Raw genomic sequence first — 13668 nt, 5'->3', positions numbered from 1 at the left:
AGCTCGAGAAACAGATGCTAGTTGTCAAAGACAGCCACGGTGCAGGGAAGGCCTGACTGCAGACTGGCGATCAACTCTACATCCTGTGAAAAACACTTTTCATAGGCTTAAAAAAGATCTGTGTTTAACCACTTGTGCCTTCCGTTAGAAGTGAAAATACACAGCATTTCCCGGGCTCTCCAGTCCTTGGAAAGGGACCGCGCGGACCAGCCCCTGCCTCTGCCAACCTCTGTGCCCACCTCTGTGCACGCCTGCGACCTCTTTCCGCTACCGGCGTCTGCGGAGCGGGTGCGTGCGGGCTGCCGAAGGAGCCGGGCGGCCACAGCGAGCGCAGGTGCGCCGGTAGGCGGTACCATGCGGGGGCTGCGCTCAGTGCCGCGCGCATTACCCCTCCCGTTAGGATCGTGTTCTTTGCTTATCCGTGTGTGAGAGCGCTTTACGCTCCGGGAGGACTCAGGCCCTGTGCGACAGGTGCACTTTCGGTTTTCCGCTCTCTTCTCGGCGCAGTTTACTCATCCGCACCCCCAGGCGGTGACATCAAGTACGCGTTTGCAGCCTCGGAAGACAGCCTCTTCCTGAGTCCGAGGGCCGGGATTCAGGCTGGGGCCCGGCAAAGAACAGGAGCATAAGCGCCCACACACCGGGTGCTGACTGTCCGCTCCGCTACCCTGCTGCCCACCGCCCGCCTTTTATAGCCAGTCGGTGGGGGGCGGGGCCGGGCCGCGTCGGGGCGTGCTTACGTAAGGCCGGCTGAGGGCGGGGCAAGGGCGGCGGCGTTCGCTTGGGTACCTCGGGCGTCTCATCCTACCTCCTCACCCTCCTCGGCGTCCTCCTCGGCGTCCTCTCGGTCGGCCTCCTCGGCCCCTCGGCCTCACGCCGCCCCGCGTCCTCCTCCGCGCCCTCCCAGCGCCTGCCGCCATGGGCCGTCATCCGCCGCGCCGCGGGGCCGAGGGCAGCTGAAGCGCGGCGCCAACATGGGCGAGGGCGTAGCAGGGCCCGAGCGCCAGCCGGAGCAGCCCGGGAGCCCCGCGCGCGCACGCCCGCGCCGCCGCGGGGATGCCCGCGCCCGCCGCCGCGCCCTGAGCGCCTTTGTCTGCCGCCCGCGCCGCCCGCTTCACCACTGGTCTCCCGGGCCCGCGCCGCGGCCCGGGTCGCGTCCATGAAGATGGAGCCGGGCCGGTCGGCCTCCCCAACGGGCGGCCCGGGCCCCGACCCGGAGCCCGGCGGACCCGACTGGCCGGGGGCCGCCCCTACGCCCGCCGACCCCGCCCCGCGCCCTGGGCTGGGCCCGCCGGACCCTGCGGGCTTGAGCGCCGGTCGGGCTCTGGGGGCTTCGTACCTGCTGCCGAGTCAGGCCGCCGACCCCGATCCCGACCCCGACCCCGACCCCGATCGGCAGTTGACCGAACTCGGCCCGCTTTTTTTCTGGACTGAAGAGTCAGAGGACTATGGCTCCCAAAGTTGTCCGGAGAGCGCGTCTCTCCGCGCGCAGGATTTGAGCGACAGCCCCCACCGGAGGGGCGAGGTCGACTTCTTCCCTTCTTTGCCCTCGGCCTCGGTGGGCGAGTTGACGCTGGAGGTGGGTCCCGTGGACACGCACCTGCCCTCGGACTTAAGCCGGACCCGCTCCCTCACGAGCGAGCCTGCGGGGTGTGCGGAGGACGGCCCCCGCCTCCGAACCGTGTTCGATGCCCTGGACGGGGATGGGGACGGCTTCGTCCGCATGGAGGACTTCGTCCAGTTCGCCACGGTCTACGGGGCTGAGCAGGTAACTCGGCGAGCGCGTCCGGGCCCGCAGCGTGGGAGCCTGGCCCTGGGCGCCTCCTCCGGGCCGACGCGGTCCTCGGTGGTCGGGAAATGCACGGTTAGGACCCATGGTCCCGCACGTTCTTTTTATTCGCTTCTGCCTTTACTGTTGGTTGGATTTTATTAAAGCTTCTTTTCCTCCTTTGAAGAGGTTCTATTCTAGGGAGTCAGATTCTTTCACTGCGGCCCCCCTTCTACCCACCACCCCCGGTCCCGCGCCACCCGAGCTGGGTCTTGCCTAAACCGAGGGGAGTTAGGTCCTGGCATGAGGACAGGCCCAGCTGCCTGATGGAAGAGCTCCCTGAATGAAGAGGTGCCTGGCGGTGCCTCCCAGGTCAGGTTTGGCTGAAGGAAGTCATTCCTTCAGATCTCAAAGCCCAGGCTGCGCTTGGCTACTTACGATCATGCGAATAGACACCGTTTGGGCATTATGTTCTCGGTAGACACATCTTTTATTGTTTGGGAGACAGTGCACACTCTTTTTTTTTTTTAATGTATTGGTTTTAGAGAAGAGGCGAGAGAGAGAAAAACATCCACTTACTGTTTTCCCACTTATTTATGCATTTATTGGTTGGTTGATGCTTGTACGTGCCCAGACCTGGGATGGAACTCATAACTTTGGTGTATTGGGGGGATGCTCTAACCAACTGAACTATCCCGCTAGGGCTGGTGAATACAGACTTGAGCAGCACTCCATCAGGGCCACCCCCACTTTTGCAGGAGATGTGAGATGTGTGGACAGGCAGCAGTGGGAATGCACAGTGCAGGGTGGCACCGGTACCACGCAGTCTCCAAGGGCTGAGCTGCTCTGGGAGAGCAGCCCTTCCGCTCTGTCTCAGCACTCATGGAAGTTCCAGGTGACTACAGCACGGCTGTGTGTGTTCTGGTAATAACTGGGTAGACAGCAAATAGGTTACCGGTGTGCACTTTTAAATATTTCACTTAGTAGTAAGAAATCCCTAAAATGCTGATCTTCTAGTTTTTGTATTTTATTGACTTCTCAACACATGCAGACATTTGTTAAGTGGGTGTTCAAGTGCATATGCACGTTGAAGCCAAGAGATCTTTAAGAAAAGAGGTAAAATTGACATCCTAATATTTAGGGTGTCAGACACAGCATTAAGAACCGGGTAGCTCCGTTGGTTGGAGCGTGGACCCCATACACCAAGGTTGTGGGGTTTGATTTGGTCAGGGCACAACCAAGGAATCCATGAGTAGGTGGAACTGCAGGTCGATGTTTCCCCTCCCCATCCCCCCCCTTCGTCTCTTTCTTTAAAAGTCAATACATAAATAAAATTTTAAAAATAAAGAAATTTTAAAAAAGGAACCTTGATAAGAGGTCCATGCTTCCTCCCACCCTCCCATTTGTCCCTTGAGCCCAGAAAGATGTGCATGCTTCTGTGGGCATCACTGTACTGCTTTTGTTAAGCTCTTAGTTGGAAGACATTGCTCAGATGCGTCTCCTATGTCCTAGTCCAGTGGTCGGCAAACTCATTAGTCAACAGAGCCAAATATCAACAGTACAACGATTGAAATTTCTTTTGAGAGCCAAACTTTTTAAACTTAAACTATATAGGTAGGTACATTGTTATTAACTTAATTAGGGTACTCCTAAGGCTTAGGAAGAGCCACACTGAAGGGGCCAAAGAGCCGCATGTGGCTCGCGATCCTAGTCTAATGGGCAGAGAGATATATGGTATAATTTCCTGTCTGGTTAGAAGGGATTGTGATTGCTGGTCCAAGTTCTTTTGATACTTTTCCTTCTTGCCCCTGGGTCAGAAAGCACCTTGGTTGTGTTTGCTAGTGTGACGTGTCTTCTCTCCAAGCACACCCGTTCTCATTACACCAAACATGTTTAAAAAATACCACGTTTTTTTTTTTCTTTTTTCTTTTCACCATAACCTGGCTTTGATAAAGTACTTTACAGCTTATATCAGGCTCATTTATGTCTTCACTAGGTCATCACCACCTTTCTCTGAAGTAGTAATAGGCTTCATTTCACTTTGCAGGTAAGAAACAGAAGTCCAGAAAGTTTAAATAATTCCCAACACCCCACAAATGAAATTGTCAGTGCTAGAGCAAGGACTAGAACTAGGTCTTTTGACCTATAATCTTTAGATGGCTCTCAACTTCTTAGATTTGGTGTCTCAAAATATTCCCATGAAGTTTCATCTTACTGACTTCCATAAAACCCTTTTCATTTGAGAAACACCTTTTGTTGTGTTGTGACTGTCCTTATTGAACACAGTGGGAAAAACTTTGAGTTGTTATTTGGGGGCTGAACTTTCTTGTAATTTCAAAGTAGAAATGAATTGAAATTCTTTGCCCTGATAGGTCCTGGTGGAATTTTAAATTTGGTGGTAAGGCTTGGGTTTAGTGGGGATAGACGAGTATAAGGAGGCCTGTGGCATTGCCCCTTCTGTCTGCTCTCCCAGACTGCTCAGGAGGAAGCAGTGTTAGACTTGATCTAAGTACCTGGACTTGAATGAGCTCCCTGGGATGGTGGAGGAGAGCTCCTGTTTTGGAGCAGGTAATTCACAGCGTAATGAAAGGTTGACTTTTGTGTGTGTATAAGTTTTGCTATCCTTTATTATGATTTAGGCTTGCTTTTCCCAAGTCCATTATCAGAGTACATTATAGAGGAGCAAAAAGAAGAAATAGTCTCTGATAGTGACGTAGTTTAGAGAAAAGAGAAGAATTCTACCTCATGATGAATATTTTTAAACTTTTAAGTGAAAAGTCTTGAACATATACAAAAGTAGAGAGAGAAGAAGGCTAGTCTAATGACTCCACCCCCCCCCCCGCCCCCCATCTCCCTGCTCCTTAGCCATTGCTCAGTTTCACCAGTCTTGGTTCAACGGTAAACCCGCCACCCCTGAATTATTATTTAAAAAATATTTTTAATATGTTTTTATTGATTTCAGAGAGAGGAAGGGAGAGGGAGAGAGAGGTAGAAACATCAGTGATGAGAGAGAATTATCAATCGGCCACCTCCTGCATGCCCCACACTGAGGATCGAGCCTGCAACCTGGTCATGTGCCCCGACCAGGAATCGAACTGTGACCTCCTGGTTCATCGGCCAACGCTCAACTGGCTGGGCACCCCTGGATTTTTATTTTTGATGCACGTATGTGACATATTATTTCATCCGTAAATATTTCAGTATATATCTCTAAAAGATAAGAATTCATTTAAAAACATTTCATGATTTTTTTTAAAACCCTAGAAACTATTTAGATAAACTGGATAACAGCAATAAAACCATAAATTTTTGTACTTTCCACCTTGAGATTTCAAAATATTGAGTGCACGAAACTCTTAGGCTGGTCACATTACTGTCCTCGATGATAACAAATAGATTATCTTGATTATTTCAAAATTTTCAAAGGTAGCATGTTCAGTATCTTTTATGTAATCTGTTTATGAAAAAACATTTTAAATTATTTAAGTGCTATAGCTGAAATTTTAATATAAGCAGCTCGCTCCCATTTATAATACAGATGGCTTTTGTGTCCCTCTTCAGCAATGTCATGGTGTGTTGGGATCTCATTACCTCATCTGGTGATAGATCAGGTGTGGTGTAATGTAACAGTGTTAGCAGGAATCAGCAGAGGAAAGGAGAAAGAGGACTACTGTAGAGCTTTCTCAGTGAAACAGGACTCAGTGCACCCCGGCACTAGTTGTGAACTTAGAATAGGTTTTCTTAAAAATATGTTTTTATTGGTTTCAGAGCGGAAGGGAGAGGGAGAGAGAGAAACATCAATGATGAGAGGGAATCATCGATCAGCTGCCTCCTACACGCCCCACACTGGAGATCAAGCCCACAACTAGGGCATATGCCCTTGACTGGAATTGAACCCGGGACCCTTCAGTCTGCAGGCTGATGCTCTTTCCACTGAGCCAAACCGGCTAGGGCTGGAATCGGTTGTTTTTTTTTAAAGCTTGATCACTTCTCATCAACACAATCCCTTCATACTGAGAGGACTGATGCTTTTATAGTCACCACTAACTCATTGTAAAGCAGAAATTATAGAATACATTCTAAGAGCATTGTGGAAGTGATTGATTTATTTTGGTTTTATTTTTCAAAGGAATTAATTGTAAAGATTATCTTCATATTGTATTATTACCCTAACTTAAGCATTTACATTTTGATAGTCACTGATCCTTTCCAGAGAACCCTACACATCGAAGCACAGAATGAATGCCCTTCAGTAACCTTGTAGGCATTGTCTGTCCTCTTACTTGCAAAGTAGGCTGCTGAGGGAAGTGTTGATACTCAGGTCTCCTGCTCTTCATTCCTGTACCGCTGCTGGTAGGAGTTGGAAGTCTCTAGGGACATTTGGCTGCACCTTTTGTTTCTTTTGGCTGCACCTTTTAGGTGCTTCAGTGTCCTTTCTAGTTTCTACCCTAGCCTTGAATGTAAGTGTGTGAGCGTGTCTGTGTGCGTGAGAGAATGAGTGCTTGTGTGAGCAGGTCATGTGGGAGCTAGTGTGTGTGAGAGAATGAACCTAGTATGTGAGAGCAGGTGCATGTGGGAGCTTCTGTTTTGTGTGTGTGAGTGTGTTTGTATGTGTATCTCTTGGTCTGTATGTCAGATGAATTGGTAAAAGACAGATAATGGTTTTTTAAAAATAAATATTTTTATTGATTTCAGAGAGGAAGGGAGAGGGAGAGAGAGATAGAAACATCAATGATGAGAGAGAAACATTGAGAATCATTGATCTGCTCCCTTCTGCACGCCCCCTACTGAGGATCAAGACCACAACCTAGGCATGTGCCCTGACCCAGAATCAAACCATGACCTCCTGATTCATATGCTGAAGCACAACCACTGAGCCATGCTGGTCAGGGCCAGAAATGTTTCTTTATATGCTTGATCATAGGCAATTTTGTTAGTGTATTAAAAAATGTCATTTTTGCCGAAACCGGTTTGGCTCAGTGGATAGAGCGTCGGCCTGCGGACTGAAGGATCCCACGTTCGATTCTGGTCAAGGGCATGTACCTGGGTTGCGGGCACATCCCCAGTGGGGGATGTGCAGGAGGCAGCTGACCGATGTTTCTCTCTCATCGATGTTTCTAACTCTCTATCTCTCTCCCTTCCTCTCTGTAAAAAATCAATAAAATATATTTAAAAAAAAAAGTCATTTTCATATTATAAAAATAACATGTGCTTATTTTAATTTTTTTGATTGATTTTTTTTTTTTAGAGAGAGAAACATTGATTTGTTTTCCCGCTTATTTATGCATTCATTGGTTGTTTCTTGTGTGTGCCCTGACTGGACATCGAACCCGCAACCTTGGCGTATCGGGATTATGCTCTAACCAACTGAGCTACTCAGCCAGGGTACATGCTTATTTAAAAAAAAGCAACCCTGGAAAATACAGAGAGATATCCTATCTACTAAAAGCCTAATATGCAAATTGTCCCCTCTGGCAGTCTTCCAACTGGGAGTTTGACCCCTTGCTATGATGGGCGCTGACCAACAGGGGGCGGTGCAGAAGTGGCGGGTGCTGGCAGCGGGCAGCAGTGGAGGCACTGCTGTCCCCAATGGACCCTGATGAGAGCGGGACCACTGCGGGATGGTGGAGCAGGTGAACCAGGCCAAGGCAGGTGTGAACAAGGGCCCAATCACCCCGCAGACAGTGACCAGGCACTGAGGGAGAAAGGGCAAATAGCAGTATTAAAATATTTCTTCCGCCCTGACCGGTTTGGCTCAGTGGATAGAGCATTGGCCTGCGGACTCAAGGGTCCCAGGTTCAATTCTGGTCAAGGGCATGTACCTTGGTTGCCGGCACATCCCCAGTAGGGAGTGTGCAGGAGGCAGCTGATCAATGTTTCTCTCTCATCGATGTTTCTAACTCTCTATATCTCTCTCCCTTCCTCTCTGTAAAAAATCAATAAAATATATTTAAGAAAAAAATAAATAAAATATTTCTTCCAATTACTTTCCTTTCAATGTGGATGAATCCATGCATGGGGCCACTAGTAAAATATAAAACAAAAAATGACTAACAATCACATTATCCTGATAAAAATACCGTTAGTATTTTAGTGCATTTCCTTCTGGACTTTTATTTTTTATTTTTTATATATTTTATTGATTTTTTTACAGAGAGGGAGTGAGAGGGATAGAGAGTTGGGAACATCAATCAGCTGCCCCCTGCACACCTCCCACTGGGGATGTGCCCGCAACCAACGTACATGCCCTTGACCGGAATCGAACCTGGGACCCCTCAGTCCGTAGGCTGACGCTCTATCCACTGAGCCAAACCAGTTAGGGCCTTCTGGACTTTTTAAAAATATATGTTTTTATTGATTTTAGGGAGGGAGAGAGAGAAACATTGATGAGAAAAATCAACATGGATCGGCTGCCTCCTGCACACCCCCTCCTGGGATTGAGCCCACAACCCAGGCATATGCCCTGACCAGGAATTGAACCAGTGACCTCTTGGTTCAACCCTCAACCCTCAACCACTGAGTCATACTGGTGGGGCTCTTCTCAACGTTTTTGTCAACACACACACACGACTGTGTATAAAAATACACAATTAAGATCATTGGGTAGAAGCTAAGTCATTTTAATAGATGTTCATTGCTTAAAAAGATCAAAGTAATGTTCACATCAGCAGCACGTGTACTAAAATTGGAAGGAAACTGTAGATTAGCATGGCCCCTGTGCAAGGATGACACTCAAATTCGTAAAGTGTTTCATATTTAAAAATAAATTAAAAAATTAAAAGATGAAAGTAAATATCAGTAAGCAATATCAGAAAACTATGAATCACTATAATGCCATCTAGAAAGATAGCTACTTAAGTATTTAGTATGTAAATTAAAATGTATATAATAAATGCTTCATTGTACAAAAATTGTATGATTTCAATATCTGTTATTTTGAACCTGCTTTTTGACCAATTTTTTGAAATTGAAGATCTCTGGTATTAGGTGTATACTTTAAGGGAAGTCTAGGGTTTACTTGTCCCAGGAAGATTCAGATTTGTTAGGGATTATTACAATGTAGGAGCTAACATATAGGAAGAATTTAATTCCATGTAGACTACACGAACAAGCTTCTAAAGCAGCGGTTCTCGACCTGTGGGTCGCGACCCCTTTGGGGGTCGAACTACCTTTTCACAAGGGTCGCCTAAGACCATCGGAAAACCCATATATAATTACATATTGTTTTTGTGATTAATCACTATGCTTTAATTATGTTCAATTTGTAACAATGAAATTGGGGGTCAACACAACATGAGGAACTGTATTAAAGGGTCGCAGCATTAGGAAGGTTGAGAACCACTGTTCTAAAGGGAGGTAAGCATGGGTTTCTTCCCTTCCAAGCAGTTATTTTGTTTGAATTCTGGAAATAGAGTCTAAACATTAGTTATAATTGAAATATCAGACAAAGAATTAGGCATCCACTGAAGACTTATGTGGCCCTTAAAAGTGATAATTGCTAAGTCTCCAATGTAATATAAACTTTTATTTTTAAAGATTCACCATGCCTTACATCATACATTTTTAAAAAGAAATTTTCCATTATCTTTTATTATTTAGTTTTTTTATATATTTTTATTGATTTCAGAGAGGAAGGGAGAGGGAGAGAGAGATTAGAAACAGCAATGATGAGAGAGAATCATTGATTGGCTGCCTCCTGCAAACCCCCCACGGGGGATCGAGCCTGAAACCCGGGCATGTGGCCTGACCAAGTATCGAACCGTGACCTCCTGGTTCATGGGTTGACACTCAATCGCTGAGCCACAGTGGCTGGGTGAAAATGCCTATAATTCTTCTTTTTTTTAAAAAAATATATTTTTACTGTCCTAACCGGTTTGTCTCAGTGGATAGAGCGTCGGCCTGCGGACTCAAGGGTCCCAGGTTCGATTCCGGCCAAGGACATGTACCTTGGTTGCGGGCACATACCCAGTGGGGAGTGTGCAGGAGGCAGCTGATCGATGTTTCTCTCTCATTGATGTTTCTAACTCTCTATCTCTCTCCCTTCCTCTCTGTAAAAAATCAATAAAAAATATTTAAAAAAATATTTTTATTGATTTTATATTGATTTCAGAGAGAGAAACATCAATGATAAGAGAGAACCACTGATTGGCTGCCTCCCGAATGCCCCTCCACTGGGGATCAAGCCTACAACCCAGGCATGTTGCCCTTGACTGGAATCAAACCCGGGATCCTTCAGTCCATAGGCTGACGCTCCATCCACTGAGCCAAACCATCTAGGGCGCCTATAATTCTTGAAGGTTGGCTTCCATTTGGCCATTGTGTTTTCATCAATATCTAATAAGTAACTCTAAGTAATTCCTGGCAGAAAGTGTTACACTTACCCTGTAATTTAAAAAGTTCATGAGACTAGTAGATTAGGTTAAAGGGATTCAGTATTATGGTTAGTAAAGAAAATACATTTTTTCAGTAGGTACAATTTTATTTTTCTGTCCAAATATTAACATGCTTGTTTTAGGCAAGTTGGTATTACTCTAGTTACAACTGTGTTCTTGTGTTTTTTATGTTCAAAACCAGAGCTAATAGTGAGCCAAGTCTTGTCTATGCTGCTGAAACAGGTGTCTTAGTTTCCTGTCTATAAGCCTCCTGCTGGGCAAGCTGATCCGTGAGCCAATAACTGCAGGCCTGGAATGGGTGGTGTGTCCTTTTTTGCAGGGACATTGTGGGCATGGTGTCATGGATGGATGCTCTAAAATATGAGACAAACTGAAGGGCCAAGTAACATTTTAGCATTATTAGCTGTAAATAGAGGAAACACTATCACTGCATTATTTTAAGTACTTTTTGCACACATCATCTGTATGTTGATAACGTGAAACTTGCTATTTCTAAAACTTCTAGTTATTTTCTTGAAATTCTAGCTATTTTTCTAAAGACCCATGTCTTCAAAAGATTTAAGTTTGTTAAATGATCTATTGTACTTTTCGTTTTGTTGGATGCTTTTATAAAACTTTTACTAAAGTGTTAGAGCCTTCTGTGCTCACCTGTAAGTAGACTTGCTGTAGTCAAAAGTGAGCGTGCCGGTTTATATCTCTGTTTTGAGCTAGGGCTTCATGGTATTGGGAGGTTATCAGTGTTGTTGTCCGAGGGTTTTATGATGAACTGTTTTTCATTTAACATAATTTATTCTGATTTCTCTTTAAGAAAGTTTAATCAATTTAAAGCCTAAAACTCAGGTTATGAATGAAGTGGTACCTGTTGGCTAAGACTGTTGGCTAGGTGGTTTATCTGTTTTGACAAGAGGAATTGTTCAGGATTATAAAGACCTTCATTGCTGTAAATCATTGGACAGTAAACAGAACATTTTACTGTCTCTAGCAATCCATGGACATTCCAAGGACTTTTTTTTTTTTTTTTAGATTAAGGTGCCTGCCAGTGAACTGGTTAATTATATTTTAAAAAGTTAAACAATAATTTAATCTTTACTAATAGATTGCTTGAGCCTCAATACAAATAGGTAAAAATCCACATCGATTAGAGAAATTAGAATTTCCTTTGAAAGCCTATTAAAGTGTCCTTTAAAAACTTCAGCCAGTGATGCCGAGGCCGGTTTGGCTCAGTGGATAGAGCGTCAGCCTGCGGACTGAAAGGTCCCAGGTTCGATTCTGGTCAAGGTCATGTACCTGGGTTGTGGGCACATCCCCAGTGGGAGATGTGCAGGAGGCAGCTGATCGATGTTTCTCTCTCATTGATGTTTCTGACTCTCTATCTCTCTCCCTTCCTCTCTGTAAAAAATCAATGGAATATATATAAAAAAAATAACTCTCCCATAAAAACCATTTAAAAACGAACAAACAAACAAAAAAACTTCAGCCAGTGAGAACATTTTTCTAAGTTGAAATACAGATGAGGGATGGCTAGAAAGCTGTGAACTGTGGGAGAGATCTAAGCAGAGGGTGGCTAGGTTCCTGGTTCTGCTCAGAGCACTGTTAACGTCTATGGGTTATGTGTACAGTCTGATCCCTGGTCTTCCTCCTTATGTCAGTGAAGGCACCTCAGATCTTCATCTAGAAGATTCAGGAGGGCATAGCCAGCCTGACCAATGTGTTCTTAGGTAAGATTTTTAAAAACATGAGTCACAGATGAAAGGCCGATATAAAAACTCTTAAAAGTCAAAGGGAAAAAAGACCTGAATCTGATAGGAGAATGGGAAAAGATATGAAGACATTCCACAGAAAAAGATATACAAATAGCCCTTAGACATACAAAAACCACAACAAAACAAAAATGTAACTGCAGAACCAGCTCAAACTGGTCCTATCCTGTTTCCAACAAGACCCAGAACCAAAGTTTAAACCTTGGATACACCATTTGTGAGTAGCACTTGTGAACACTTGACTGTTTCTCCCCACAGAACCAAAGGACTGGAATCTGGCCAGAACTTGAATCCCTTCAGAAGTGAAGGGTCCATTGTCCAGGAAGATCTGTTGGTGAAACCCCTTAAAATCCTGTCCCAAATCTTGGATCGAAGTAGATAGATTTGAACCTTGCCTCCTCTCTCCTTACCAGTCAACTCACATATAAAGACTTTTCTTAAAAGCTGGTGCCATAGTATTTATTGGCTTTTATGTGCATCAGGCAGTGAACCCTTGCTTGGTAACAAAGATGCTCAGCTACACTCATGATAAGAGGAACACAAATTAAAATCACTGCGATAGCATTTCTCACTTATCATTTTGGCAAAGCATGAACACATTCAGTTGGTCAGGCTCTTGGGAAATAGGCACACTCTCATATTGCTAGTGAGAGTACAAAATGGTACAGTCTTCATTGAGGGGAATTTAGTAGTATCTATATATGCATTTATCCTTTGACCTAACAGGCCCACTTCTAGGATGTACCTTTATTTATAAATACAAACCACAGGTGCACACGGTTATTCATGGCAGTATTATCTGTGATATAAAATATGGAAACAACCCAAAGGCCATCAGGATTAGTGAAGTACATCCACATAACAGAGGACTGTGCAGCTGCAAAAATAAAAGAGCAAGATTCCTATGAACTGGTAGGGAGTGATTTCTAAGATATATTGAGTGGGGGGAAATAAGGACAAATTACCACATAACATGTGGTAAGAAAGAATGGATATTGTATGGTTCCTCTTATAGGAGGCTCCTAGAATAGTCAAATTATAGAGATGGGAAGTAGAATGGTGGTTCCCAGGGGAGGGGAATGGGGTGTTAGTGTTTAATGGGTAGAGCGTCAGTTTGGGAAGATGAAAAAGTTCCGGAGATGGGTAAGAATGATGGTTGTATGACAATGTGAATGTACTTAATGCTACTGAACTGTATACTTTAAAATGGTTAACTTACTATAATTTTTTTTTTAAATATATTTTATTGATTTTTCACAGAGAGGAAGGGAGAGAGATAGAGAGCTAGAAACATCGATGAGAGAGAAACATCGATCAGCTGCCTCCTGCACATCTCCCACTGGGGATGTGCCCGCAACCCAGGTACATGCCCTTGACCGGAATCGAACCCGGGACCTTTCAGTCCGCAGGCCGACGCTCTATCCACTGAGCCAAACCGGTTCCGGCAACTTACTATAATTTTTTAAAAAAGGTGAGGGGTCTGAGGCCCAGAACCCTAAATGATGGACTTCAGCTCAGAGGAAGAGGAATTCACAGGTAGAGTAAGAAACCATACCTTACCAATCTCCAGACTAGGCCTCTATCTCCTTGCCCTTATCCTCCTGGTCATATAGTCATAATCTTCAACCCATCTGAGGTTTCCATACTCACAGGCTCCAGGGCAGGCCTGGGCCAGCAGGATCTGACTAACAAAAAAAGAAAAAGAAAGAATGTGAAATAAGAAAGAAGGGGAGCCCTAGCTGGTTTG

The 13668-nt window shown here is 45.1% G+C and overlaps 1 protein-coding gene across 2 annotated transcripts in view; it reads left to right on the top strand.

Annotated features, from left to right (window-relative positions):
* The first annotated feature begins 848 nt into the window (after positions 1-848).
* The window catches only part of RAB11FIP3 (RAB11 family interacting protein 3), a 107286-nt gene continuing 94466 nt past the window's right edge, over positions 849-13668 (top strand). The window contains exon 1 of one of the 2 annotated variants that reach the window (XM_081089538.1): positions 849-1768. In XM_081089538.1, coding sequence (XP_080945664.1) covers positions 1160-1768 — 609 coding nt within the window. In that variant the 5' untranslated portion in view covers positions 849-1159. The remainder of the gene's footprint in view (positions 1769-13668) is intronic. The other variant, XM_081089537.1, reaches the window with a different exon arrangement.

This window comes from Myotis nattereri, assembly GCF_964212035.1.
Source record: "Myotis nattereri genome assembly, chromosome: 4".
Classification (NCBI taxonomy): Eukaryota; Metazoa; Chordata; class Mammalia; order Chiroptera; family Vespertilionidae; genus Myotis; species Myotis nattereri.
The sequence above is the reverse complement of the archived record's forward strand: the minus strand, read 5'-3'. Positions and strand labels throughout refer to the sequence as shown.